The 26198-nt window shown below is 42.5% G+C and overlaps 2 protein-coding genes across 4 annotated transcripts; both read right to left on the reverse strand.

The window, feature by feature from the left end:
• Window positions 1-1464: 1464 nt before the first annotated feature.
• txlnbb (taxilin beta b) lies at window positions 1465-11491 on the reverse strand. Of its 3 annotated transcripts, none has more exons than XM_074609664.1 (10): window positions 11351-11491; window positions 6858-7094; window positions 6448-6539; window positions 6178-6348; window positions 4633-4827; window positions 4260-4379; window positions 4075-4149; window positions 3891-3983; window positions 3569-3664; window positions 1465-2050 (listed from the first exon to the last, which is right to left on the reverse strand). In XM_074609664.1, exons 2-10 carry the CDS (start codon window positions 7078-7080, stop codon window positions 1541-1543), a joined length of 1575 nt encoding a protein of 524 aa, XP_074465765.1. In that variant the 5' UTR covers window positions 7081-7094; window positions 11351-11491; the 3' UTR covers window positions 1465-1540. The 3 variants fall into 3 exon arrangements, with proteins under 3 accessions (XP_074465765.1, XP_074465764.1, XP_074465766.1); XM_074609663.1 differs by lacking the exon at window positions 11351-11491 and adding an exon at window positions 9678-9830; XM_074609665.1 differs by lacking the exon at window positions 11351-11491 and adding an exon at window positions 9678-9810 and having other exon boundaries at window positions 6858-7089.
• A 9-nt stretch (window positions 11492-11500) lies between these two features.
• Window positions 11501-21443, reverse strand: hivep2b (HIVEP zinc finger 2b). Its single transcript, XM_074661772.1, has 6 exons — window positions 17521-21443; window positions 16692-16849; window positions 16348-16523; window positions 15131-15229; window positions 14258-15042; window positions 11501-13165 (listed from the first exon to the last, which is right to left on the reverse strand). The coding sequence occupies exons 1-6, from the start codon at window positions 21313-21315 to the stop codon at window positions 12746-12748; spliced, it is 5433 nt and encodes a 1810-aa protein (XP_074517873.1). The 5' UTR covers window positions 21316-21443; the 3' UTR covers window positions 11501-12745.
• Between the last annotated feature and the right edge of the window lie 4755 nt (window positions 21444-26198).

A 26198-nucleotide genomic window follows, 5' to 3' on the forward strand; every position in this document is an offset into this window, starting at 1 on the left:
ATCAGCTTGTCATGGTCGGGGTGGCTATAAATACTACAATAAGAGTGGCTGTGGCTCAGAGGCAGAACGGGTCGCCCACCAATCGGAAGGTCGGCGTTTCAACATGTCAAAGTGTCCTTGAGCGAGATACTTAACCCCACATTGCTCCCGAATGCTGTGCCATCTGTGTGTGAATGAGTATTTAGATCAGATCCTGATGGGCAGGTTGGCACCTTGCATGGCGGCCTCTGCCATCAGTGTATGAATGTGTGTGTGGATGGGTGAATGATGAAATGTAGTGTAAAGCACTTTGAATGCAAGTCCATTTAGCATTTACAATACCCATGAGCCTCGGCCGCTGTTTATGTGGAGAAGAAGTCAAGTCAGATGCACAAATTTCAAAATTCTTCGTTGCTGTATCCGAAACTACATACTACTGACAAATGCAGTATGCAGTATGTACTGCATACTGCGTTTGTCAGTAGTATGTAGTATGGAACGTAAATCGATTTATTTTGTAGTATGCTAGGCAGGGTTTCGCAGGTTTTCGATTTTGGAAAGCGGAAGTACAGTAAACAGCACGGACAATAGCAGACCTCCGCTACTTTACATTACACAAATGACCGAAAGTGACCTTTCGAGGGCTTTGCATTGTGGGATACAGTGGGCGAGGTAGACTGGTCCGATGCATACTGGAGATTTTTTCCGAATCAGTATGACATCCGGGTATTTTTGGATACCTGCATACTACATGCATACTACATTCTACATGCTACATTTTGGCCAAATCAGTACGTACTACTAGTATAGTATGCGGTTTCGGATACAGCCACAGCGTAGTATCTGAATTATTCTAAAATTGAACAGATTTTGGGCTTAAGTGGTTGTTTATTGTCATCTTGCTGGACTGTGGCTAACACAGCAGCAAACGCTAGGAAGTTTGTGCGTGAACACACCACCCTCTTCCTGTGCTGTATGGCTCATTCTGAGCGGCGAGTGGCGAGATCACCGGACATAAACGCTGGCTGCTGGCCAAACAGCCAACTACTCATTTAAGTCAATCCGGCTACTTTATTATATTCATTTTTTATTCTAATAAAATAGTTTTGATTGACAGCTTGCTACTCCATATCCTATTTATTCAAGCATATAGCACAGTCCTTCGTCACATGGTTATATGATATTGCACTGTCACACCATACATGTGTTTGCATCCCTGGTTGTAGATCATTTATTACATCATATCTTTATGAACACAGTCTTGTACTTTTTAGATTTTTTTATTAAAGAATCAGGTATGTTCTAACACAGTTGTTAATCTTTCGTATTGATGATCAATCACGACAATCTGCAATCTGCAACTTTCTTTACGTTTTGATCTGTGAGTTAGAAAAGCCATGAAACTTCTTAGTTGTAGTTGGCCTGTTGCAGCTACTAAAATGAACCTTGTCTTAAATCTTTGACACATCAGGATCAGACACTGAACACAGAGCCAGCATTTTTCTTTTTATTGCTGTGAATCTCACATGAGCCAGATTTCTTTTCCACATTAGTTGCAGCATTAATCAACCGACTCCATTTCCAAATCTCTCTGTTCTTGGCATCCGTCGTCCTCGACTTCCTGGAGGTGATCGCCATCGCTCTCCTCTATGTGGTTCTCCTCTGGCTCCTCTTCAGAGTGTCCTTGTGATTGGCTAACGTCTGTTTCTGTGGGTATAACATGAGAGATTGTGAAAGAGCTGACAATCTCCTTCAGGCGGCTCTGCTCAGACTTCAGTTTAGCCAGTTCCTTGGACAGTGGGGTTTCGGGTGCTGGTGTCCCGACGGGGGCAGTGGAGGCGGGAGCTGCAGCATTCTGGACAGGGTCGTCCTCTTTAGGGACTTGAGGGGTCTCCAGCTCCTCAGGGCTCTCCTTCTGTGTTGGTTCAGTAGTGCTGATGTCTGGTTGACTTCCAGCTCCCTGCACCTTCTCAGAAAGACTCTTCCTCTCCTCTTGCAAAGCCCTGCACAGATTCTCAAGCTTCTGGTTCTTGATGTTGATGAGCTCAAACTCCTTTTCCTTGATTGCTTTCTGTAAAATACATGCAAAATTGTTGTAAATAGAGTTGTTACAATACCAGTATCGGAAAATGTGTCAGATACTGCACCTATCTGATACCATAATTTATGAACCCAGAAAAAAATCAACTTGTTTAACCGGAAATTTCTTCTTCACCGCTCCAAAACAGTAGCCTTCACTGTGCTGTCACGCTGGATGTATCATGGCTGCCACTGGCAACTACTGTTTCAGAGCAGCGAAGAAGAACTGATTGCAGGTAGTTTGTAATGTGACGATAGCGAACTCATGGTTAATCGCAACTTAATCACACAATTTGTATTTGTTCAAAATAAACCTTAAAGGGAAATTTGTCAAGTATTTAATACTCTTATCAATATGGGGGTGGGTAAAAATGCTTCCTTTATGCAAATGTATGTATATATTTATTATTGGAAATCAATTAACAACACAAAACAATGACAACTATTGTCCAGAAACCCTCACAGGTCTTTAGCATAAAGAAATATGCTCAAATCATAACATGGCAAACTGCAGCCCAACAGGCAACAACAGCTGTCAGTGTGTCAGTGTACTGACTTGACTATGACTTGCCCCCAAACTGGATGTGATTATCATAAAGTGGGCATGTCTGTAAAGGGGAGACTCATGGGTACCCATAGAACCCATTTACATTCACACATCTTGAGGTCAGAGGTCAAGAGTTTTTCCTCGCCAAAATTTAGCATAGGTTTGGAGCGTTATTTAGCATCCAAGCTAATATGAGATGGTTGGTACCAATGGATTCCTTAGGTTTTTCTAGTTTCATATGATGCCAGCATCTTCACTCTAGCTGTAAAACTGAGCCCGCTACAATCCGATAGCATTAATGTGTTAAAGAAATTAGTGGTGCTAAAACAAATTTGCGTTAACGTGTTATTATCGCGTTAACTTTGACAGCCCTAGTCTCATCTAATGAATGCCCTGTCTCTTGTTTTGCCACAGGGAGCAGGGCGAGGAAACCTTGGGATTTATATAAAATCTATTGTCAAAGGAGGACCGGCTGAAATGGTGAGATCCAATGCATTTTTTATTCAGCTTTAACGTGAGATGTGCAGAATAACTTGAATTAAATTATACAAGGAAAGATTGAGATAATGGAAAAAATCCATTCTTTGTGCAGAATGGCAGGTTAACAGCTGGGGATCAGCTGCTGAGTGTAGACGGTCAAAGTCTGGCAGCCAAGAGAGGTAGCTACATAACGGCCTGTTATACAACTGGCTAGTAAAAGTTTATGTATTTAAACACGTGAGCAGCGTGACTCTAGGAATGGCATCATCTGTCTGTTGGTCAGTCATTATTATCACGTTAACACTGACAGCCCTAAGAACTATGTTTTTTTTATCACGCTGGTATCGGATCGGTACTCGGTACACAGTAGGAATCGGTATTGAAACATCTGGAGTTGTAAAAGTGGGGAAATCTTTTGTCTTTTCTAGTAAAAACTAAATCCTTGTATTGAGCTATAAATGAGTGAAGAAGAAGGTTTCTTACATCTGACACCATGTCAAGGAGACTCTTGTTGCAGCTATCAAAGCGAGTCTTCCATGACTGGCACTCTTTATCCAGCTTTTTCATTCTCTTGGTCATCTACACCACAAAAAAACATCACGTTACACAGTACACAATCAAAGCCACTTCCAAAAATAGCTGCCACAATAGAGTGTAGGATTATACAGTTTGTCAGATGTAGTGTTAGCGTAAATCTCATGGGAGCTTTTCTCTCTTATTCCTGTTTTTATCATGTTTTTATTCCCAGATAAACGAAATAATATAACCAATATCATGAAGCCGACTTCAAATGTTCTGCTCTCACTTTGTCCATGTCCTGTTTGAAGCCGGTGTAGACACTGTTACTCTTTGATACCGTGCCCTGGAATTCATCAAACTTCTTGGAGTACATATCGAGCTGAGGAGAAATGGTGAGAAAAACATTACGCGTGCATCTAGAGAGGTAGAAAAACAAGTCAATTTTCGCTCACGACGCCCCGTTACTGTACCTGGATCTTCGTATCGCTCTCTTGCTCCTTCATGACCTTCAATTTCATTTTATACGCTGCCGCCTGTTTTAGCAGCTGTGGAATATTAAAATGGTCGATGAAAATGAGCATTAGGGTTATTAGAATTGCAAATATGTTATTAAAAATCCTTGGAGCACTCGACAAATCTGATAAACAAAACGTACAAGCTCTTTTTCCAGCTTGTTCTTCTCCTCTGTCTCGTGCAGGATCATGTTGGCCTGCGTGAGTTTGGTTTCCAGCAGCTTTTCTTTCAGGTCTCTGTGTTTGAAAACCTTTTCCAGGTTCTGGAAGACAGTCGGGTGGATTTATGAGAGAAAGCTGTTTCATTTCTTGCTCCTTTTGGCTACATAAAACCAAAAAAATACGGTAACTAATAAATGTAAGACCTGTGAAATGTGCAAATAATTCATGTGTTTCGAAACAGACACGGAGGCCCAGATGTGTGAGGTTTTAGATAAGGGCTGTTTGCATATAGATCAAACTTAGTGTTTCTCTGTTTTGAAGCCATGTGTGCTCAGTGTGTGTCAGGATCCATACCGCCTCTCGCTGGTCGTACTGTGAAATGAGCCCCTTCAGTTTCTCTGCCAGATCGCTGTTCTCCTGGCACAGCTTGGTGTTGCGGTTGCTATGTTCCTCGATTTGGGCCTGAATCTCGCTCAGCGTCCCCTGGAAATGGGTGGTGATCTCTTTCCTCTTCAGGTCGTCCTCTCTGCACCTCTGCAGGGTCTCTTCCTAAATTTCAGCGACGGATGTTTAAGCTCAAAACAATCTTGTATACGATATATTTGCAATTAGCACAGTGACATAGAGCTAGGGACAATCCTCTGATTGTATACAATTCCCAGGTGTCCATACAACAGTGAAATAGCTGTGGTTATACCCACTGTTTCTTTCCCACCAATAACTGAACTAAAAATCAAAAGTCTTGTAACTATGCAGGACACACATAATGTAAGTGTGAAGTTATTAGAGCCGCAACAAATTATCATTTCCTTTATCGATTGATCTGCCGATTGTTGTCTCGATTGTTTGGTCTATAAAATGTCAGAAATTAGTGAAAATGCCTTTGCACTTGCTTATTTTGTCAAATATGCTTGCTTTATGCATATGTATGTATATATTAATTATTGGAAATCAATTAACAACACAAACAATGACAGATATTGTCCAGAAACCCTCACAGGTACTGCATTTAGCATAAAAAATATACTCAAATCATAACATGGCAAACTGCAGTCCAACAGGCAACAACAGCTGTCAGTGTGTCTGTAAAGGGGAGACTCGTGGGTCAATTTAAATTTCACAGTATGTTTGTTCTAACACACATTAAATTTGCATCATGCGTTAAGCTTAGAGGGAAACATCTGCTCCCTTACATGCAATGTTAATCAATTTCTTGTGAATTATGTAATTTAAAGCAGCTGTATGCAATATCTTTGTAAAACTGTTCGATCACCACTAGAGTTAGAAATGAAATTGTCTGGTTTGAACAACACTTGGCTTCACAACGTGAGTTCAAGAGGTCAAATCCTGAGCTTTGACATAACGGTTGATCTTTGGTGCCAGCTGATGTCACCTTCTGTAGAGCGCAACATATGGTTACAACACCCGGCAGCGAAAATCAACTAACAACAACAATTTCAGTAGCTCAGATTAGATACCGTGCTTGTAAGAGATTTTGGTGTTTAGCTATTCTTAACCCTTTCAGATAATTTAGGCCCTATTGTGCACCTATTTAACAATTTTTTATTTTTTTTAATTTTTATATTAAAATCCAATAATCTTTTCTTCCTGTAAAACTAAATATGACGTGTGTTTACGTAAGCTAGTACCAACCAATTCCAACCAATAATATCTTGTCATCCATCAATCAATGTGCAACTTTTAACGAAGGGAGGTGTGTGCGTGCTGTAGCTCCACATCGCGGCTACATGCTAAGCCAGCCCTCTTTTTAGCGGTCCAATCAAATGCGAACCTCGCTCAAATATTCCGTTTAACTGGGGAATACGTCACAGTACCGTGGGACTTTAAATAATACTTCCACTACTACATGAAGAGCAGAAATGAGAGGAGCTGAAGTACCTTTAAGGTCTTGTTGTGCCTCTGCAGCTCTCGGCAGAGCCCCTCCAGTTTGCTGCGAGCCAGCACGGCCCGGCTGTGCTCGCTCTGCAGCTGGTCCTTCTCCTTCATCACCTGGAGCAGCTTCTTCTGCAGCACCTTCAGCTGCTTCTGGTCACTCCGATGTTCCTCCAACTGCAGAAATACACAGGAAAAATCCACCACATGCCAACAAGGGTGAAGATACCACTTTGTATATTCTCTCTCCCCAGTTTTCTATAATCATCCACTCACCAGCTCGGCATGCTTCTTGATGATGGCTTCCAGTTTCTGTTCTGGAGTGTGGAGTTTGTTCAAACTTTGCATCAGCAGCATGGCTTCCTTCCCTGAACAGCCACAAAGAATTTGATTACCAAAGGTTGGAAGGTGAAACAGATTCATCACTAAGTGATGTGTAAATCTAGTTATTCGTCAGAGAAAATATACCGAAATTATTTTGGAATCCAGACGTCTGTCGCCAACTATAAAAGGCATGAGGAAATACTATTTTACCTGCTCGTCTGTCGCAGATGGATGCACTTACACACATTACAGCTCTACTTACACGCCTATCAGTTTCAGTGCAACTTGCTGACCGAGCTGAATGAAACCCACCTCAGCAAAAATCAATAAAACATTTTGAGGAAAAAAAAACTCCAACCCACCTAGGTTTTTGAGCATCTTCTTCTCCAGTTTCTGGTCCTTGCGGGTGTCTGCCTCTTTGACGGCCGTGACCTCCTCGGCGTCCTCTGGCTCAGCGGGATTCTCGTCAGCCTGGTAGGTGCTAATGATGTCCTCCAGCTGCTGGGCCAGGTCCTCTGTCAGGTCAATGTGCCGACCCTCGGCTAGCGACGCCTCGGGACCCGTGGGTGCAGGACAAGCCTCCATTATTCTGAGCTATACTGAGAGGGAAGCAGTTATGAATACGACCGCGTCTGACCAACCAGTGTCTATCAAATCAAAGTGGCTGATAATGTGTCTTGGTTACTTCTTCCTTGCTTTATGAAGGCTAGTTTTGAATGATACTTTATCAACTTCTGTTTAACTGAAAGATAGATTTGCTCATTGCAGGCTATATGAAAAGCTTTGCATTCGGCCTTTTTCACAGCAGACATTTTGACTTCTCATAACAGGAAAAACATGTGTTACTAAATACATTAACAATGGCTCTGTTCTGTTTAAGTGTCCCAGTAAGTGACAGCTTGCACAAGACCAGGACCGTGGAACAGAATAATTTATTTTATTATTTACACCTGTGCTTTTCCTCCTGTAACCATAAAGAAGACCTAAAAATCAAAACTGATAAACCGGCCATCTGATTTTGCAGATTAGAGCTGCAGCGATTAATCAATTAGTCAAGACAATTAATTGGTAACTATTTTGACTGAATTATTACAAAATCAATTATTTGTTTTAATCATTTTTCAAGCAGAAATGCTAAACATTTGCTGATTCCAGCTTCTCAAATGTGAAGATTTACTGTTTTTTTTCCTTCATATATGGCAGTAAACTGAATATCTCTGGGTTTCGGACTGTTGGCCGGACAAATCAGGGTATTTGAAGACGTCACGTTGGACTGTGGGATTGTATTATTTCATAATTTTTTTCATTTTTTAGACAAAATGATTAATCGAGAAAGTAATCAGTAGATTATTTGAAGGTGCGCTATACGATATCCAGAGCATTATGGTGCCTTCAAATGGGGTCTTGTTTACCGTGTTCATGAGAAGAGTCCATATGAATGTCCCCTCTTGTGGTATTCACAACGTTGTAAGTGGAACGTTTCTGAAAGCTCTGAGTTCACGAGTTGTGACGTGTTTGTTGACGTTGTAAGAAATGGCGGAGGTAAAAGTAAATTTTTCGGTGCATAATAAGTTAATATATTTTCATTTTAGTCATGTTTTTCTTCGTAATTTTATAATATGTCAGAGGAAAATGCTGATATTCCCAACGGCCTCATCTTTTTCCTCTGTCATTATGCCTTTGCATTTCCTGCATTATGTTACCCACTTGCTAGCTTGCTAAACATCTAGCTCCTCTGTGGCTTCTAGACACCGACAGTGACGCTAATATTGTCGTTGCTTAGCAGCGGTGTTCCCACGACTTAACCACTTGAATGCCAAACATATTGTGTACACGACTTCTCATGTTTTAAACACAAGCTCACGAGTTCCATTTGAAGGCACCATGTACTGTATATAGCATCTGTGTGTGTTGTAATCTGAGCTTCTCCTTGCTTTGTTGACAAAGGCCGGCCAGCCGTGCGTGTGATCTTTCAGTGCGTGTTCATGCATGTGAGCGTTCCCCACTGGCTATGTCACGACCGCCGCTCTGCACTGCTCTAGAACAGCGCTTGCAGCTGATAACGGCGCTGTTGCGGAAGTGTAGCACCCACCCTCCAGTTCCCCCCCGATTAACACTTTTAGCTCTGTCAGCGGAGTGGCAATTGTTAGCACTGTTAGCTGTGAGCCCTTCGGCTCAGCCGTCGCCATGTTGAGAGCCATGTGGAGGCAATAAAAATGCTCCCAATCTAGCATTTAGCACCTTTAATATTTTTGAGATACAGTAATGAAATCCATAATGAAAATAATTGTTTAATCACCATCTCCCTCAGTACCACCATGGTGCCTTTTAGCAAGGCACATAAAAACAGCTGTATATTCTGTGCTGAAGGAGCTCAGTGAGAAACATTAGATGCATTTTTAAAAAACAATTGTAGCTGCTGCAGACAAACAGTATTTGGTCTTGACAGCATATAATGCTTGACTGTTTAAGACAGGCAAATTTTAAAAAAACGTTGCCTGTTTTGTGATTCAACTCCAGTCAATTAAAGCGATCTCAAAGCTTATTATTGTACCGCAGTGATTGTGCCTGTCTTACAGGCTCACAGCCAGAGCCTGTTTACGTGCATAAAATTAGTGCAGCCTTCACACTGCTTTCACAAGCAGAGCACATGGCACCTGTTCCAGACCCCACAGGCTATTTTAGGAACTTCTTAATATGGGCAAGTTATTTATTTATTTCCAATCCACTCTTATTGATGTCAATGTCAGTGGTTGTGCATACAAAAGCTGCATTTTCCAACCATGAAAAATATCTGTATTACATAAGTGACCTCATCTATATTCAATGTGTTTAAAGGAGGCACATATCCAAATGAAAATTCAGCTTGAAAAAAATTGATTTGTTTGCAGTCCAAAGAAATGATAGCGGTGGTGCACAATCAGAGAATTTATACAAATATTAAGTAGAAAAATGTTCTTAAAATGAATCTCTTTCCATTCTGTTAGCAAATGTCACAGGCAAGTCTCCTTCTCATTTTCAGCAAAGCTTCAGAAAGCGTCAAAGTCAAACAATTATTAGTATCCTTAAGATTAAGAAGAGGTTTGGAAACCACCTCAAGCACAGAATTTAAGGTTATTTTTATGCAGTTTTAAGTGTAAATGTCCCTGAAGGAGCAGGGTAGCGAGCAAACAGGGTCTTACCAGGAGCAAGGGCCAGAGAGGGAAAAGGAAGAGTGTCGAGGGGCTTGGGACAGGCTGCCACCACAGATACAACAGCTGTGATAAGACCACCTCAAAATAAACCAGAGGAGTAGAGCTCACTCTGAGCAGAGAGAGGGAGGACAGAGGTAATGAATGTCTCTGTCTCTGTCTAGGACACCCCACTTACAAAGTCCTCTGATTGTAATCCAAGCTGGGCTTGACATGCAGTCACTGTGTGTATGAATACAATCGAAATCCTCATTTAAAGGTTTTCTGTTAAGATCTCCAGCAGCCATTTTACGCCTCTGCTGCTTTAAACCTTCGCAACTTTATTTTAAGCTGCGATGCTGTTAACAGCCATATAATTATTCTAACAAATGGGCCTGACAGGCATAGTCACTGAGCAGGAGAGGAAAAAAAATTAACTGTCTCTCTGATTGGCCAGAATTCGAACAGACCTCCTCCCAAACCGAGCGTAATGCGCTCCAACATCACAGTCTTTTCCTCACATATTAATATATGCTTCACACATGCAGTACAGTGCAGTACACGCACTGTATCTGCTGCTGATACGGTGTTTTTTGACGCAACCTGAAAGTGGTTGAATATTATCCACAAGGTGAGAACTATTTTTGGAAGCATTCATTTATTTCTCTCGTTCCATGTTATGACTGCAGTAATCATTTTTCACCAGAGGATGTCACTGGTAGGAGTCTGTCCAATTTTTGACTCTGGAGAGTTTTTTTTGTTTCTTTTGCCTCCACACTCCTACGCCTCGAGATAAAATGTGAATGATTTCATCTGATTCTTTGTGTGCTCTAGTTTAAACAGGAAAGGTATGGGATCCATTTTGAATAATAAAAAAAAGAAATAAGCTGCAACACACATCCTTGGGTTAGAAGTATATTCTTTTAAAACAATTTTGAATTTAATCTGAAAAAGTAGAGCACCAAAACAATAAAGTCCCCATAGCATAAAAGAGGCACTCCGTCCTGACTAACCAGTTTTTGATGCAAATAGCTAAACAACGGATTGGCTACTGAGGCTTTTTTTTTCCCTCAAAAGATCTTAGCTGAGAGGTAAAATGATTTGTCCTCTGTGTGTTTTACAGGGAATTTCATAGACATGAGAGGCACAAAGCAGTTCAGTAAATATGAATACACAATAAAAACAAAACACAAACACAATCTGAATACATACTGTATGCCAAAGCAAATAGAAAGGCTTCACTTTCCCTTCACATTTTATGAGCATTCTGCACCGTTAAATCACGACAAATAAAATCACATGAAATCAAAGCTACATACATCTTCAGAAAAGGGAAACACAAAAATTAAAGCAGTGCACCTTTTTAAATTCTTTTATGTAAACATGAGTGAACAAAGTGTTTTCTGATTTTGAAATCTCAAACTTGTAACAGAACCACTTGAAGATGTGAATACACTTTCTTTCTTTTTTTTTTTTAAAAGATGAGACACACGGTGTTAGCAATCAACACTGTGCTATTTTCGCCCTCATTAAACCGCCAACTGCAGATTTTTTACCTCTTAAAGAGATATAAACAATCCACATAAAAAGTTTTCAGAATTCAACACTGCAAAAATAGTTTAAATCATAAAAATACACGTATATGTACAGAGAAGAAGTAATGCATTTGGTGAATGATTACTTACATTTTGAGCTGAAGCACAGTAATAGTCAACCAACTCACGCTGTTAACATCATTACTTTAGTATTACTTACAGTAAAGTGATATTGATTTATCCAGTTACACTTGAAATGCAAGAAAACATACTATCGACTGATCATCATAGCCCCTTGGATTTGTGTGCAACATGTTTCACAAAATGAGAAACGTGAAAAAACGACTGGAATGTTTCAAAAAACCACAAGAGAACATAACATGTTTTACTCCCTTATTTTCACTGACCACGTCAGCTAAACATCAAAGATGAAAGGATGAAAGTGCATTGTCAAAACTCATAAAATGCTTATGGTCATCTGTATAAGAGAGAGCGAGAGAGAGAAAAAACATGAGATCAAAAGCAATGCCAGCGTGGCTCACTGCATAACTGCATCACTGCTGCATAAGTACAGATATACCATATAAATAGTAGTCAAATATTTACCAGTATCAATAAGTGCTCACGTTCTAATATATAAATACATCTTACAGTATTCATTATTACATATTAACTTCCTCTATTTTTGTGCAATAGCAAATCCCATGCATTTTTACCAAGATAAAAACCACAACATTTAGAAAAATGCAACATAAGAAACATTTTTTTTTAAGATTGTTTCACATAAGTCAAGCTGCATCCGTCTGTCAGCAGAACTGACGGAACAAGAAAGAAAAAGCTTTTCTTTGCGCAAACTCTCTTGACAGCGCCGACACACCTCGACGATTTTTCCTTATTCCGCAACAACCTTCTCATAACGAAATGATGAAAAAGCAAAATAAAGGCACAGACCCTTGCCGCTTGATTAGAAGCATCAAACTGCACAAGAAGCGTCTACTTAAAATTTGGTCAGACTGTTTCATAACACACGTACTTTTCCCCTTATAAATAGTCTTTATTTACTGCACTACTGCATCACACCTTGATATGATTACATTAAACAACAGTCTATTTTTCAAAGTACACATACAGTAAAATACACTGTTTGTATGCATCTAAGAAGGAGTATATGTTAAGGACATTTGTACAGAATCCATAAATATAATTTATGTGCAATTGTACGCAAACTACTATGTCAAACAAAGGCATATTAGCATAATATCTTTCCATATTGCACCTGCACCCAATAATGATTCTCCACCTTGCGTGGCATCCTGCTGCTCGTCCAATCATTTCAAAGAGTCTTTGAAGAGAAGAGCACACCAGACAGGGTGGGTTTCTTCTTCACTTTGCTGTCTGGAGTATGTGCACGACCCGAGGAAGTGTTATTATATTGCCTCTAATTGGATAAAGATGAGGTTATGTGCCTAAAGGGCCGAGGACGGCAAGGTGAAGCAGGAGGGGGCGTCTGTTCCTGGGTCAAATCAAGGAGACAGAAAAAAGGTTTCAGTGAGGGTCCTCTGTGGTAATCTTCAACGAGGCGATGGCTTTCAAGCAGGTCTGGACGCTCTCCTCCTGTCTGCTGTCCGTGACGCCGAGGTCGTCGCTTTTCTCCTGAGCGGCCTCATGGGAGGACAGCTGGTTCTGGCCTCTGACGTCCTCTCCTCCAGACTCGGGCCCGTGGACAGATCCCTCCCTGCTGCTGCAACGCTGGCCCTCGCTGCTCTGGGGGCTCGGCGCCGAGGAGGGGGTGACATCAGTGCTGGAGGAAGGCGGGGAGTGTAACATCTGGAGCCCTCCGACAGGAACGACGGGGAGCAAACTGTGGGCCTGCTGCTGGGAGTGAAGAGGGAGGTGGCTGAGGATGTTCTGGTGATGAGAACTGGCAGCACCAGGCAGACTGGAAGCCAAGCTACTCCTTTGATCCTGAAACGACACATTGGCAGCGTTAGGGGCAGTTTCAGCGTTGCCAGGAGGATCATTTCTCATGTGAAAATATATTACAGTTAGCAGAAATGTGAGAAACATAGCATTAAGTAAACTTCAGACAGCACTTGGAGAACACATACGCTCACCACCGCTGCACAATCCATTAAATTATGAGGCTTGTGGTGTTTTATATTTCTGTTATTGTCAACAAATCCAATAAAAAGACCAAAACCAACAATGCACTAGTCAGTTTCTTACTTCACAACTTCCCTTCCCTGTCTGTGGCACTCAGCTCCAAGATCAATCCTTCCTACTGAAGACGTAACTCTTAAAGAACAGGTCGTGAATATATACTGTGAATTTGTGGCTAAATTGTTCCACAGATATTCAGTGGTCATGTCTATAATGTTAAATCCAGCGGTACATGTACACCAGGTCCGGCGAAGGCACTAGGGGACACGCTGCCCTACTCAACTGGCCGTTCAAGCGGTGACTTACTCTATCATGAAATGCACCTGATTGGTCCCTGGTTTTCTGCTCGCCGTTTCAAACAAGAAACAGTAACTTTCTGTTATTACGTCTAAACAATTCACCAAAATTAACTTCTGAAATAGAACTACACTGTATCTGTTCATGATAATGAAGGAACATGTCACCCAGTGCAACAGTTAGCTCATTGATGTGTTAATTAATCGTTTTTGGACAACAATGGAGCTCTAAAGCACAGAAGAACAAGATATATACATGCTATGATTAATTCATTCTTGGTTTTGATCTTTTTATAGGATTTGTTGACAATAAGAATATCACCAGACTTTTTTAATAAATAAAAATGTTTTAATCTGGATCCACATGTGCATCAAAATAAACCTAGTGATAGACAATTATAGGATGTCATTTTTTAAGTCAGGTAAGTGTGGCAGTTCATAAGACCTATCTTCAAGTGTTCAGAAATCTTTTAAAAATTCAAAATCTGTACCAAAACATTATCACTGGTTCCTTTGCCCATGGCCAAACTTTCAACCAAATATCCTCCAAATCTAAAACCCTTTATGGCAGAGGTGTAGTTGGATACTTCATGATACATACCATCTCCATTTCAAAGGTTCCTTGTTGAGCCATCTCCATCTCCATCTTTGCCTGGTGTCTGGTTTTATCACAGCTGCCTTTGTGTTGGTGCGAGCCTCTTCGTGGTGAAACCGCCCTCAGCACGACTCTCTGCCGGCCTCTGACGGAGGATTCTCGGGCCAGTTCTGTTCCAGGAGACATGGGTCGTTCAATTGAGACCGGAGAGAGGTGCTGAATGGATGTGAAGCCGGGCGAGCTAGGCCTCAGCGGGGAGGTGTCCCATCTGGGAGTGGAGCGACCTCGCGGAGAGAGTTCTCGCCTCGGGGACGGGTAACGCAGACGTGAAGGGGAGGGCTCCCTGATGGGAGACTCCCAACCAGGAGAGAGCAGACAGGAAGAGTAGGGGTCAAATAGGAAGCTGGCCTGGTCTGGAGACAGCATAGTCAGAGAGTCTTCATCCATGGACTTCTCTCTCTGGTCTGATACAAAGACGGGTCGATGGTCCGAGCCCGTCCGCCTGCCAGAGGACTGTTGGTGGACATCGGCGCTGGGCAGAGAGGTGAGGGAATAGCCGTGGATGGTGGCGGTGGCTGTAACTGACAGAGAAGTAACTCCACATGGCTGAGGACTCGTGCTTCTTGAACGCAACTTCGGAGTGGAGTCACCCTCGTATTCATCGTCCTCCTCATCGTCTTCGTCGATTTCGTCAATGTCTTCGTCCATGCCGTCAGAGTCCTCCGCGTCTGAGAACTGGTGTTTGGATGTGACCACCACCTCTGTCTTGGACTCTTGTTGGCCGTCGTCCACTTTAAGAGACAGACACATCACTTTAGTTAGATTTATTCTGCTACAGTTCATGCATGTGCATGAATATTATATATGTCGGTATCTTACCATGTTCCTGTATCTCCGTGTCATCCATCGTCACAGACACTCCCAGTTCAAGACATTTCTTCATGTGTGCCTTTGACTTCATATGTTTAGTCAGATTTCCTGTAAAAGATAATAATAAATAGGTAGTCCTCAACCAAAGAAATTCTTAGTCAAAGAATTACACAAATGCAACACTTTAAATCTTGTGTTTACCAGAGATTTGCTCATAAGTTTCTTAGAAATAAGTAATTCAGCATGAAAAAAAGCATAAAAAAATGACTAATAGGCTAAAGAAATCTCAATCGAATAAGACCAAAATGACCGATAAGGTGACTAATCAATTAAGAGGGGGCAGCCCTATTCATAAGCAAGTTACCATTTCTCACTGAAAAATTGCTGCATTTATTCTTGAAGGAGTCGATTTTAACCCAGATTTTATTTTATATCCCTGAGCCTAAAGTTGTTTTTCTTACTACAAGAGGACACTGATCAGTTTTAAGAGAGTCCAGCTCAGAAAATTCACCTAGAAATAAAAAAAGAGAAGGGATAAATGAGAAGACAACTGCTGATTTTGCACCATACAATAGTGGCTTTAAATAGCAGCAGAGACTACAGAGGGTTTACTGCTGCTGCAAATGTTTTTTTCTTTTTTTTATCAAAATCTGATATGCACACATATTTTTGTATTTCTTTTAGCGATATTCACATTTTTTTAATCTCAATAAACACTGATAGACTTCCATTTGTTTTAAACAAAAATTGTAAATAGTGAGTCTTTTGTATCATCTATAAAAACTGTATTTTTATGCCTCCGCGTCAGCGACAGTCATAGCCATTATGTTTTCGGGTTGTCCGTCTGTACGTACATCTGTACGTCCTTCCGGTCCATTCTTGTGAACGGGATATCTAAGGAACGCCTGGATGGAATTTCTTCAAATTTGGCACAAATGTCCAAATGGACTCAGCTGATTAGCTGATTCGATTTTGGTGGTCAAAGGTCACTGTAACTTCACACCTTTTGGCTATAACCCCAGAATTCATATGCTAATTATTGACAATTTCACTGAAATGTCTAATAGGATAAAATGATGAAGTGATGACATTTTGGACAGACATTGATGTAAACTGCAACTTGACTGGTTGGCGGAGTCGTACAACCACAAGGCGGTAATTTTAGTTTTATTCTAGTCTATAAGTCTAGTCTATAATCAGATAAACAAACATTAAAGAATGCTCACCTTTAGTTTTAAAAGCAAAGTTGCAGACTCTGCAGATGTACGGTCTCACGTCTGTGTGGGTCCTGATATGTTTTTTCAGCATGCTCGGCTTCTTACAGCGAATGCCACACTCCTCACAAATGTATTTCCCCCGGCCCCGACCTCGGACGTACACATAGTCTTCATTGGACTTGTACCTGAAAGACAGAAACCATATTCTAATGAACAAAATACATAAAACAGTCCTGAATAGGTAAAGACAGCACAGACGGACAGATAGCGTATGCACTAGCATCCTAATATAGCTGCTGTATTTGCTGTCAGCAGAACTGACAAGTGTTATGATAACTAATATCTTGACTGACCCTCCCTCGAAGATCTTAATGCGTGTTGGCAGTGTTTGGGTTGTGGAAGCCTCCCTCTCTTTCCACTCCTCCTTGGCAGTTTTCACTCTGCAGCTGACGTCTTTCACCTTCTTCCCGTAGGTGATGTCCACCTCTTTGGGCTCCGGTTTCCTCTGCAGCTGAATCAGATGAACAAACATTTTGTTAACATCCATTTTAAGTGGACGCCGTATCGACAGCGTAACGCGATGCTTCCAATATTGTATGTCACACATGGCATTACACAGCATGTTTTGCAAACATGAATTATGCTGCTGCTACTAGTGCTGGGGAGAAATAGCACAGATAACTCCAATGTAGTTGATTTTCATGTTTTTATTTTCTGAATGCGTCATTATATATCAGTCTTATCCGCCTAAATCTAGTGCAACAGAGAAAAACTTCCCTTTGCCAAGACGCACGATACTTGAATATAATTTTGGTTTCTGGTATTTTCACTGCCAAGATATGTTTTTTGCAAATGGTAAATGCAGAGTAAGTGATGAATCAAAGCTTATAACATCATAACTAGCAGCAGGCAAATGATTTCCACAAACTTGCCAATAGTGGCTGAACCTTCTGCCAAAAGATTTGAAGTGTGCAGTTTGCCAAATTCTGGGTAATAAGCTCCTTTTAAACTTTCTACATTTCAAACACTTACCACTTGCTGACATGACGGGCTACCAAAGTAGAAAACTGCCCAGACTATAAGTCTTTACTTAATGTTATAGTGATACTAGTCAAGAACAAATAGTTTTTGGATGCTTTAGACAGTCATATGCTTTAGAAACAGTGGGGTCATTTTCCTCACCTGTTCCATGGTCTGCCTCCAGAGGATGAGGGATGACACCAGTTTCCCTGTGCCAGGCTGACACATGGCTGCCACGGTGTATATGACCTTGTCTCCCCTCTGTTTGGATCGCAGCAGAGCCAGAGCAGCGCTTGTACTTAGCTCAAGAGGGTTCGGGTTGTGGGAACTCACACACCAGGTGGCGTAAACGGAGGAGAAAGGGGCGTTGCCGTGAGAGCAGCTCGGCTTGGTGTAGTTGAGATAACACCAGCTCACTCCCGTCGTCGTGCGAAGACTTGGAAACTGAGATAACACTCGTGAATGCTCGGTGTCTGAGATCAGGATGTCTTGACTGGTAACCAGCTGTGCCGCCATATCCATCTGCACCCGTTTCTCCATGGCAACTTCTTTCACTTCGCCGCCTGATATCACGGAGTAGGGAGGTGAGCCGCTTTCCAGGGAGCTACTTTCCATAGCTGAGTCAACGCCATGGTCCGTGACCTCTGTCACTTTTTGTTGAAGTGTGATAAATGTACTCATATGTGAGTCATCCTGAGCGTGAGGTGTGGATGCACCCTGCATCTCCGACCTGTGCCCCTTCTCTTCGCTCAAATTACATTTCCCCAACTCCACAGCACTCAGCTCCTCTACTATCTGCCCAAACATTCGTTCCTCTTTCACACGTTTTTGCTGCTTGACCTCCATGAATTGGTCCAGGCTGCTGGCAGGGGATAGCATTCGTTTGTTAGTGCCACCACTGGAGGCGTTAGTGGTTGAGATAGTTCTGGAGGTCAGAGAGAGGGGGATGCCTGTCTTGAGCTTAGCTGATGACAAATCAAGGGCTTCAACATTGAGGGTGTGCATCGACGGTGGTCTGGTATAAGCTGATACATTATGAGCATCAAGATTTCCAGACAAACGTGAAATCTGAATCTGAGAGGTGGACGTAGTGGAGCTAACACTGTCATACTGATTGTCAAAAATCTGTGATACTGAAGTGTATGTGATACTGCCGTAGGATGGCACATGAGTCTGTATTCTTACGGGAACTAAAAGGCTCGGATGGGACAGCTGGGGAAATGTATTCCCGGTGGAGAATATTGGCAAAGTCTGCGGCAGAGCAGCAACTGCTGTGAATGGAGGGGAGGTGCTGCTGCGGTACTGCGGGAACACTTGTGATGGGACTTGTGTTACCTCAGCGTCCATATTCAATGACTCCTGCCTCACCAAGTTTCCCCTCCTTCTCTCCCTCACAGCCGAGTGGCCGGCACCGATGTCCACGTGTCTAACTTTGGATGTTGGAGAAAGGCTGCCATAGTCAAATGATATGCTGCGTACCTCTGGGAACTCCTTGCGCAAGTTACACGGCGCCTGCTCTGAGGAGGAGCGTCTCATTTCATGTTGTTGACGCTGGTTGAGCACAGAGAGGGAGTGCCCACTCCCTGGCACTGCTAAGAGCTCAAGCGGTTTGCCAAATTCATCCTGCCTGGCTGGAGAGACCGACTTCAAACTCTCCTCCCTGTCAAAGGAGAAGGTGGAGCTATAAGATAAGTTGCTGTCTTGGCTCGGGCTGCGGGAGAGACTGGTGCAGGCCGACTCGAAACTAGATTCACCGGAGGAGTGCTCGATATCAGCTAAGCGTAGCCTTTTCTTCTTTGGAGGGAGCTTTTCTGGAGGGAATTGTGCTAAAGTTTCACTCCTTTGAGGCCACTGAAACTCCTCCACGTGCTTCTCTGGCTCCTTCACCTGCACCTCCGGAGCTTTTTCTGGACTGTCAGGCTCTACTGTGACCCTGATTTCTGGGACTTGTATGTTGGGCTGCCGCACAAGTTTGGGGCCCATTTGAAATGATTGCCTTAGCCTACTATCACTCCTTTCCAACTCATATGATTCACTTGCCTCCATAGCTTGAAATGAAGAAATACTATCTGTTCTCTGCCCATGATACTTGTATGATTCTGACTGCTCAGAGTGAGGCCTGGTTATGGAGTTTGTGTGCTGGATAACAGAAATTACATTCCCTAAAGTTTTCCGACCTGACATTTCAGGGCTCACTGATATGTCCATGTCACACCTGTCCATCTGCATACTTGAATGTCCTTTTGATAATGCCATAATGCCCACAGCAGCTTGTTTTAAATCATAGTCTTTACTTGAGTCAAACATTTCTTCACACTGTTCAAGATGGCCCTCGTATTGACCTGGCAAATCTTCCTCTTCCCTCTTCTCTTTCCGACGCTTCCGTGTTGCCAGCTCCATAGCGTGTCTCTGATGGCTCATATTAGATGCCAGAGATGGGTAATTTTCCATTTCCAATCCTGAGGGTGAAATGCCACTCTCGCTCATCTTTCCGTGGCCGTCTGCGTCTGCGTGGCCATCATGTGCGGAGAGTTCGAAAGCAGCTTGCCGCCTGAGTCTCCTCATGCCCCCGGTGCTTGTTCTCTCGTCAAAAGAGTGGCTGCCTCTGAGGGCTTGAGGCATAGTCAGACACACTGCTGAGGACGTCGGCATTGAGTTGCTTCTCATCAGAGTCCCCAAATCAGAGCCGTCGTCTAACTCCGGTTCTTTTACTTCTTCCCTTGAGAATGACTTTGTGTTTATTTTGATTGACTCAACAGTGTCTTTTTCTTGGGTGAAAACACGGGACACACCTTTCTCCGAGTGTCTCCCCGTATGTTCACTTGAGTCTGCCACAAAAGCTGCCGTCTGTTTAGGGCTCGGCCTGTAACACTTCCCGAACATAATTTCTTGATAGGACTTTGCGTTGGTGTTCGGAGGACCGGTTTGATGCTCGGTACTCTCAGAGCGCGAGAAGTAGCCGGAGTCCGTGCTGCCCTTGCTGGACTGACTCGGGAGGGACAGATTGTGTTCTGAGTCGCTGCTTCTTTTTTCCGACAGCCGAAGTGCGAGTCTCTGTTTGATCGTGCAAGATTGAATTGCACGGCTAGCCTCGGCAGAAGCGGGAGGTGCATTGATTTCTTGGGGCTGGGATGAACCATCCTGAGCTTCCATCGACGTGGCTCCCTTTTTCTGAGCAATGAGATTTAGTACTTTTACAGCAGTGTTATCTGATCCCTCCACTGGAGAGTCCAGCAGCAGCAGTGGGTCGTTAAGAGTGTCCTCATCCGTGTCCGTGCTTTGCTCAGCATCAGAGAATAACTCTCCTTCCCCTTCAAAAGACCCCTGGTCCGTGTTGGCATTGTAAGAACCAAGTTCTGAGAGTGGCACTGTTCCAGCTTTGACCGAGTGAGCGTGGGACTTTCTGTGTTTGTATAAATTACTCTTGGTTTTGAAGGAGAATCCGCAGGGGACACACGGATAGGGCCGTTCCCCGGTGTGTGAGCGAATATGTTTCTTAAGCACGCTGGGTTTGGCACATGCCCTTCCACAGTAATCGCAAACATACTTCCCGGGCTTCTGTGGTTTCTGCTCCACCTTACACACCGCCTCTGACAGCTGATCCATCCCTGAATGGGAACACTGGACGTCAGGTGAACTGGTGGACTTCCTGTGCGATGCAGGGCCAGGGGACTGTGCAGAAACTAAGTGGCCTACAGATTTCTGTCTGCCAACGGGAAACACCTCATAGTCTTGATGGCTTGTGGACTGACTTTGGGAGTCTTCTAATTGCAGTGATTTCCCTGAGTCAGACATTTCTTTGAAACCACATGTGTCTCCTCTCTGGCCTTCTTGTAGTTGTTGGTGCCACCCCTTGCCTTCCACTTCAACTGAGGGGCATTTTTTCTGTGCAACAACATTTCTGTCCTGACCCTCAGTGGAGCTTTTCACCCCTGCAGTAGTTTCAAGTGACTCCATGAATCCAATGTCACTTTCTTTGGGATCGATTTTCAAGGACACTATCTGTTATGTAACTGTAGTGATATTAGCATACGTGTGAACTGATTGCAGGGAAGGGTCACCTGAAAGAAATCAGACAGAAATTACAATTAGACAAATATGGATGTATGACAAACAAACACCTAAACTAAAACCACATAAAGATGCACAAGAGGGCTGTCAAGTTAGATAACTCTGTTAGAGTTCAAACCCCCTCCTTGAGAGTGAGAGCGAGGCTGTTTCACAAAAGTGCTTCCAATAAAATTGGAGTATAAAATTCATAATGAGCTCCTTCACAGCAGGAATGGAAAAACATTATTTTCTCTTTAACAGCCTGTAAAAAGCCTCATGTCAACCCTGGCAGACGCCCCTGTGAACGTGGGTGTAGGTATTTATTAAGGCACATGCTTTTACTGTAGTATGTGTGCCATTAATGGTTGTGTATGTGAATCTTCATCACAGCAGCATCTCCTTTCAACAATCTCAAAATCAACTCCTTTTCCTTAATGTGAAAACACACTTTTATTAATATATGTTAGGTGTTTGTAAGATTAGCTGTGAAATATCCACAATATCTCACCCAGGTACTTTCTTCATCCTATATCCCAGATTTAACTTTTCAATTTTAATTTCTTTTGTTTTTGTCAACATTGTAGGCTATTACAAATAGGGCTGCCCCCTCTTAGTCGATTAGTCGACTAATCGGTTGTTTGGTCTTAGTTGACAAAGATTTCTTTTTTCTTTACAGTGGGTTTTTTTATGCTTTTTTCATGCTGAATGACTTATTTCCAAGAAATTAATGAGCACATCTCTGGTAAACGCAAGATTTAAAATGGTGCATTTGTGTGATTCTTTGTGGAGAAACTCTGTTTTGTTGATTAAAACTGCTACTCAATGAGCTGACTAGTGGTGACTTCAAATGAGGTTGTGTTAGGTGCGCCCTGGTAGCTCACTTGGTAGAGCCAGCGCCCCATGTACCAAGGCTGAGTCCATACCGCAGTGGCCCAGGGTTCGAATCCGACCCGTGACCCTTTTGTTGTAGGTGAACCCCTCTCTCTCTCCCCCTTTCATATCTATCACTGTCACCATCAAATAAAGGCAAAAAGCCCCAAAAATAATCTAAAACCCGCCCCCCTTTTGTGGTATTCACAACCTCGTCAGTGGAACGTTTCTCAAAGCGAGTTGTGACGTGTTTGTTGACTTTGTCAGAAATGGCGTGCATAATAAATTAATATATTGTAATTTTAGTCGTATATTTTTCTTTTTAATTTTATAATATGTCTGAGGAAAATGTTGATATTCCCAACGGCCTCATCTTTCTCCTCTGTCATTATGCCTTTGCATTTACTGCATTATGTTACCCACTTGCTAGCTTGCTAAATCGTGTTCTCGCGACTTAACCACTTGAGCATCAAGTATATATTGTGTACACGACTTCCTATGTTGTAAAGACGAGCTCACGAGTTTCAGTTGAAAGCACCAAAAATTGTATGAGTGTAACTAAGAAATTCTTTGGTCAAGGACAGCCCAAATTAAAAATGCCAAAAAAAGTGAAAAAGATCTACCCAAATGAAATACTTAAAACTCTGCAGAAGATGAGGGAATGTCAGAAAAAAGTGTGTGTCAATGCATGCCAACACACACAGGTGACACTGTTACTGTATCATGGTCAATGAAGTGTGATGAGTGCACCTGCACCTCTTTTGATGCCATTTCTACATAAAATACCAATATATTCTGCCTAATTCTTTAATCTAGTGCCGGGATCACATCCAAACACCTCCAGGCTCCTCGTCTCTCGTGGGATTAAAACCCTTTAACCCGTCTAACTAGTGTCATCCGCTGCATGGGACCACATACCGTCCTGCACATAAACACGCCGGACTCCCAGCAAGAAAGCTCATCATTCCCGCGGTTAAAGTGAATCGCTCTTGCCGCTACACTTTGGTTTCATACCACGTGGATGGGTCTCTGAGGGCACGTCATTTCCATCTTCTCAGTATCAAATGCTGTGTCCTCCCTAACGAGGTTATGTAAGATTATCTGGTTCAAACCCTCTGAGTTCCCCTTAATTAGGACATCCTCCGACTCTCACTCTCTTTCCTCTCGCTCCCTCTCTTTCTTTGTTAGCGCACCACACACTCCTCAGGCATTAACCAGAGGATACGAATCCAAGGTGACTCGAGAGATGCCAAGAGATGCTTGGAAGCAGCTGTAATCTGTAATAATCTCCCCTTTGTGTTTTTGCAAATAGCCCCTTCGTCTCTTTATGGTTCAGTAGCTCTGCTGTCGGACAGATTTGAGGGCTTCTTCTAGAGCAGGATAGAGAGAAAAGATAATGAAGGATGGTGAGGGCTGCCTCAGATTGGAGCGATCCATGTTTCAACAGGGAGGTAAACTAAGTGGGGTGCCTGGGGGTAACAAAAATTCAGAGGCCTGGTAGGGAGCTCCCCTTCAAGGTCGGTCTGACCTCATTGCTTAGTTTTCCATCCTCGGTGAGCTCCGAGTGGAGGGAAGGGGAATATGGGTGCAGAGTGACAGCGAGATAAGACCCTCAGAAACAATGCATACCTTTAAACTAAGCGCGATAGAGAGGCAACGGAGCCGACATATTCAGACTCTCATTGACAAGTCTCTCAACAGATTCAGACTTTGTATAAAGACTGTACCAGCAGCCTTTTCTCTGCAAATTTCTCTCGCTCCCGGCAACAAGCACTAACCTATACGAAAATATATGACACAGCAGCAATGACGTGCAACAACAGGAGGCAGGTGGGTGGCAGTAGGTGTGTTTCAGGACGACTGTGGGCTGACTGTGGTACAGTATGTCTGCATGGATGGAGAAATGACTTTACGGAGGGATTTATTTGAACAGCAGACATTCGTGGGGCACATCCCTTACCGCTTTCCACACACGAGAGAGCACAATGAGCAAACAAACGCTGGCTACGGAGAGCTCCGTTATGCCGCTGCATTACATCATTAGAGGCTAAGTTGGCCATTAAAGGGAACAGGCATGAAGCCTCACGCTGACAACAAATCCATAAATATCATAAGGAGATAACCGGCTTCAGAGACGCTGCATGGTAAAACCCTCTAACAGCAACATAGCATGCAGAATCAATCAACAGCTCTCACTGTGATCAGAATGACATAAAGCACACGGTCTCATGGGAAAAAAATCCTGGGCTCATACAGCAGCTGACATTCAGATATCAAATATAATCCTCATACAAACTGACATTTGAATAGTCCCCTGTCCCATATCGACAGTCACATGTGACATTCCTCATGCTGCATAGTCCGTTTCTCCATTCTCCTCATGTCGGCGCAACAATAATGAAATAAATTAGCAAGGTAAAGTCCCATCAGTCATGAAGCTGCTGGCTGACTGGGTGTACATTAGAAGATCTATTGATGCGAGCTAGTCACCAGAGAAAATACCCAACCGTGACGTGCGGACCCAGGCACAAAAATAGCAAAGGGGCCCTGGGAGGGATTACACAACAGCCCACGTTTAAGGACGCTTTTCCTCTCTCTCACTGTGTTTCAAAGCACAGCGGCAGCTGCCTCACACTACACACAAAGTGGGGAGTCAGATATCATGATGCAAAGAGCGAAACATCACCTTTCTTACAATCCATTCATCCCCAGATTTATTTGAGCCTGATATTGTGTGATCTGGATGAATTCATTCAGGTACACACATTATGATCTATATGCATCACTTGGACACTATGTGAATATAAGCAGAGCAGAGGAGAAATGTAAAAAGTGCTTTGAAAGACACTAATCACATGGTGCAGCCGCCCTGAATGTACATTTCTTACAGCGTGATGCTATTCAGTTTGTATATAGAGAGGAACTCAATGAAAAGACAGCATGTGGCTGGCTGCGAGGATGCTGCAAAAATTAGACATGTTCTCCGATTCCTGAGACACCCACAGCCTGTTCAGAGCCAGTTCTCTCCCATCACGACAGGATTCGCTTTGTGAATGGAGAGAGTCGTGATGAGGGTGTCATTAACACGGCGAAAAAACTAGGACAATACTGCAGATTATGTGCAGCTGCAAACCTCATCCTGTGAATCAGATGTATGAGTTCAGTGTGACATGGTGCCATTACAGCCTCTACATTAACTCAGTAAATACTTCCTCGTTACATGACTTTAACAAACATTAAATGCTGCTAAGATACTATTTTTATAAGCCCAAAGCCATTGTATTGTTATTTTTCTGTATTGTTTAGTAATATTTGCATTTACAACTGAAAACTCTCCTCAAGTAAATGCATATTATATTTAAAATTTAGATTAATTACATCATTACGATAGGAATGAGATGAAAGACGTTTGTGTGGTCTCAATTTTACCTCTAATTTATTTTACTATACATGGCAGCTTTTCGCATTTAAGTTAAATTGTTAAGTTGTTTATTTTGTTTTCTATCATACTGCCTTACATGTACTTATCTGATTTCTTTTTCCTACAGTACAAAGCCTCTGATGCTTCCTGATCAACAAGTTATTTCACACATTTCTGTGGACAGCACTCAAAGAAAAAATGACAACAACTAAGTACATTTACTCGAATACTGTGCTTCAGTACAATTTACAAAGTATTGTTTAAATCTTTTCATTTTGTGGTACTTTGTATTTGTACTCTACGCTACATTTCATAGAGAAATATTGTAGTTGTTACTCCACTTCATTTATTTGACAGCTAAAGTTGCAGTTACTTTTAAGGTATTTTACAGGCAGTACAAACTGTATAATTAGTTCACAAAATATGATGCATTGTTTAAAGGTACGGTGTGTAGGATTTGGCGACATCTAGTGGTGTGGTTGCAGATTGCAACCAACTG

The sequence above is a fragment of the Sebastes fasciatus genome, chromosome 15 (assembly GCF_043250625.1).
Source record: "Sebastes fasciatus isolate fSebFas1 chromosome 15, fSebFas1.pri, whole genome shotgun sequence".
NCBI classification, from domain to species: Eukaryota; Metazoa; Chordata; class Actinopteri; order Perciformes; family Sebastidae; genus Sebastes; species Sebastes fasciatus.

Bases quoted from the DNA above. Each gene is read 5' to 3' on its own strand.
- hivep2b (XM_074661772.1), bottom strand. From the start codon at position 21,315: ATGGAGTCACTTGAAACTACTGCAGGGGTGAAAAGCTCCACTGAGGGT. The intron at 16,850-17,520 runs GTGAGGAAAATG...CATCTGATTCAG, and splicing joins GGAGGCAGACCATGGAACAG to CTGCAGAGGAAACCGGAGCC. The intron at 13,166-14,257 runs GTATGTATCATG...GTGTCGTTTCAG, and splicing joins GAACCTTTGAAATGGAGATG to GATCAAAGGAGTAGCTTGGC.
- txlnbb (XM_074609664.1), bottom strand. From the start codon at position 7,080: ATGGAGGCTTGTCCTGCACCCACGGGTCCCGAGGCGTCGCTAGCCGAG. The intron at 4,828-6,177 runs GTACTTCAGCTC...GCTGAAATTTAG, and splicing joins GGCACAACAAGACCTTAAAG to GAAGAGACCCTGCAGAGGTG. The intron at 3,984-4,074 runs GTACAGTAACGG...ATTTCTCCTCAG, and splicing joins AGAGCGATACGAAGATCCAG to CTCGATATGTACTCCAAGAA.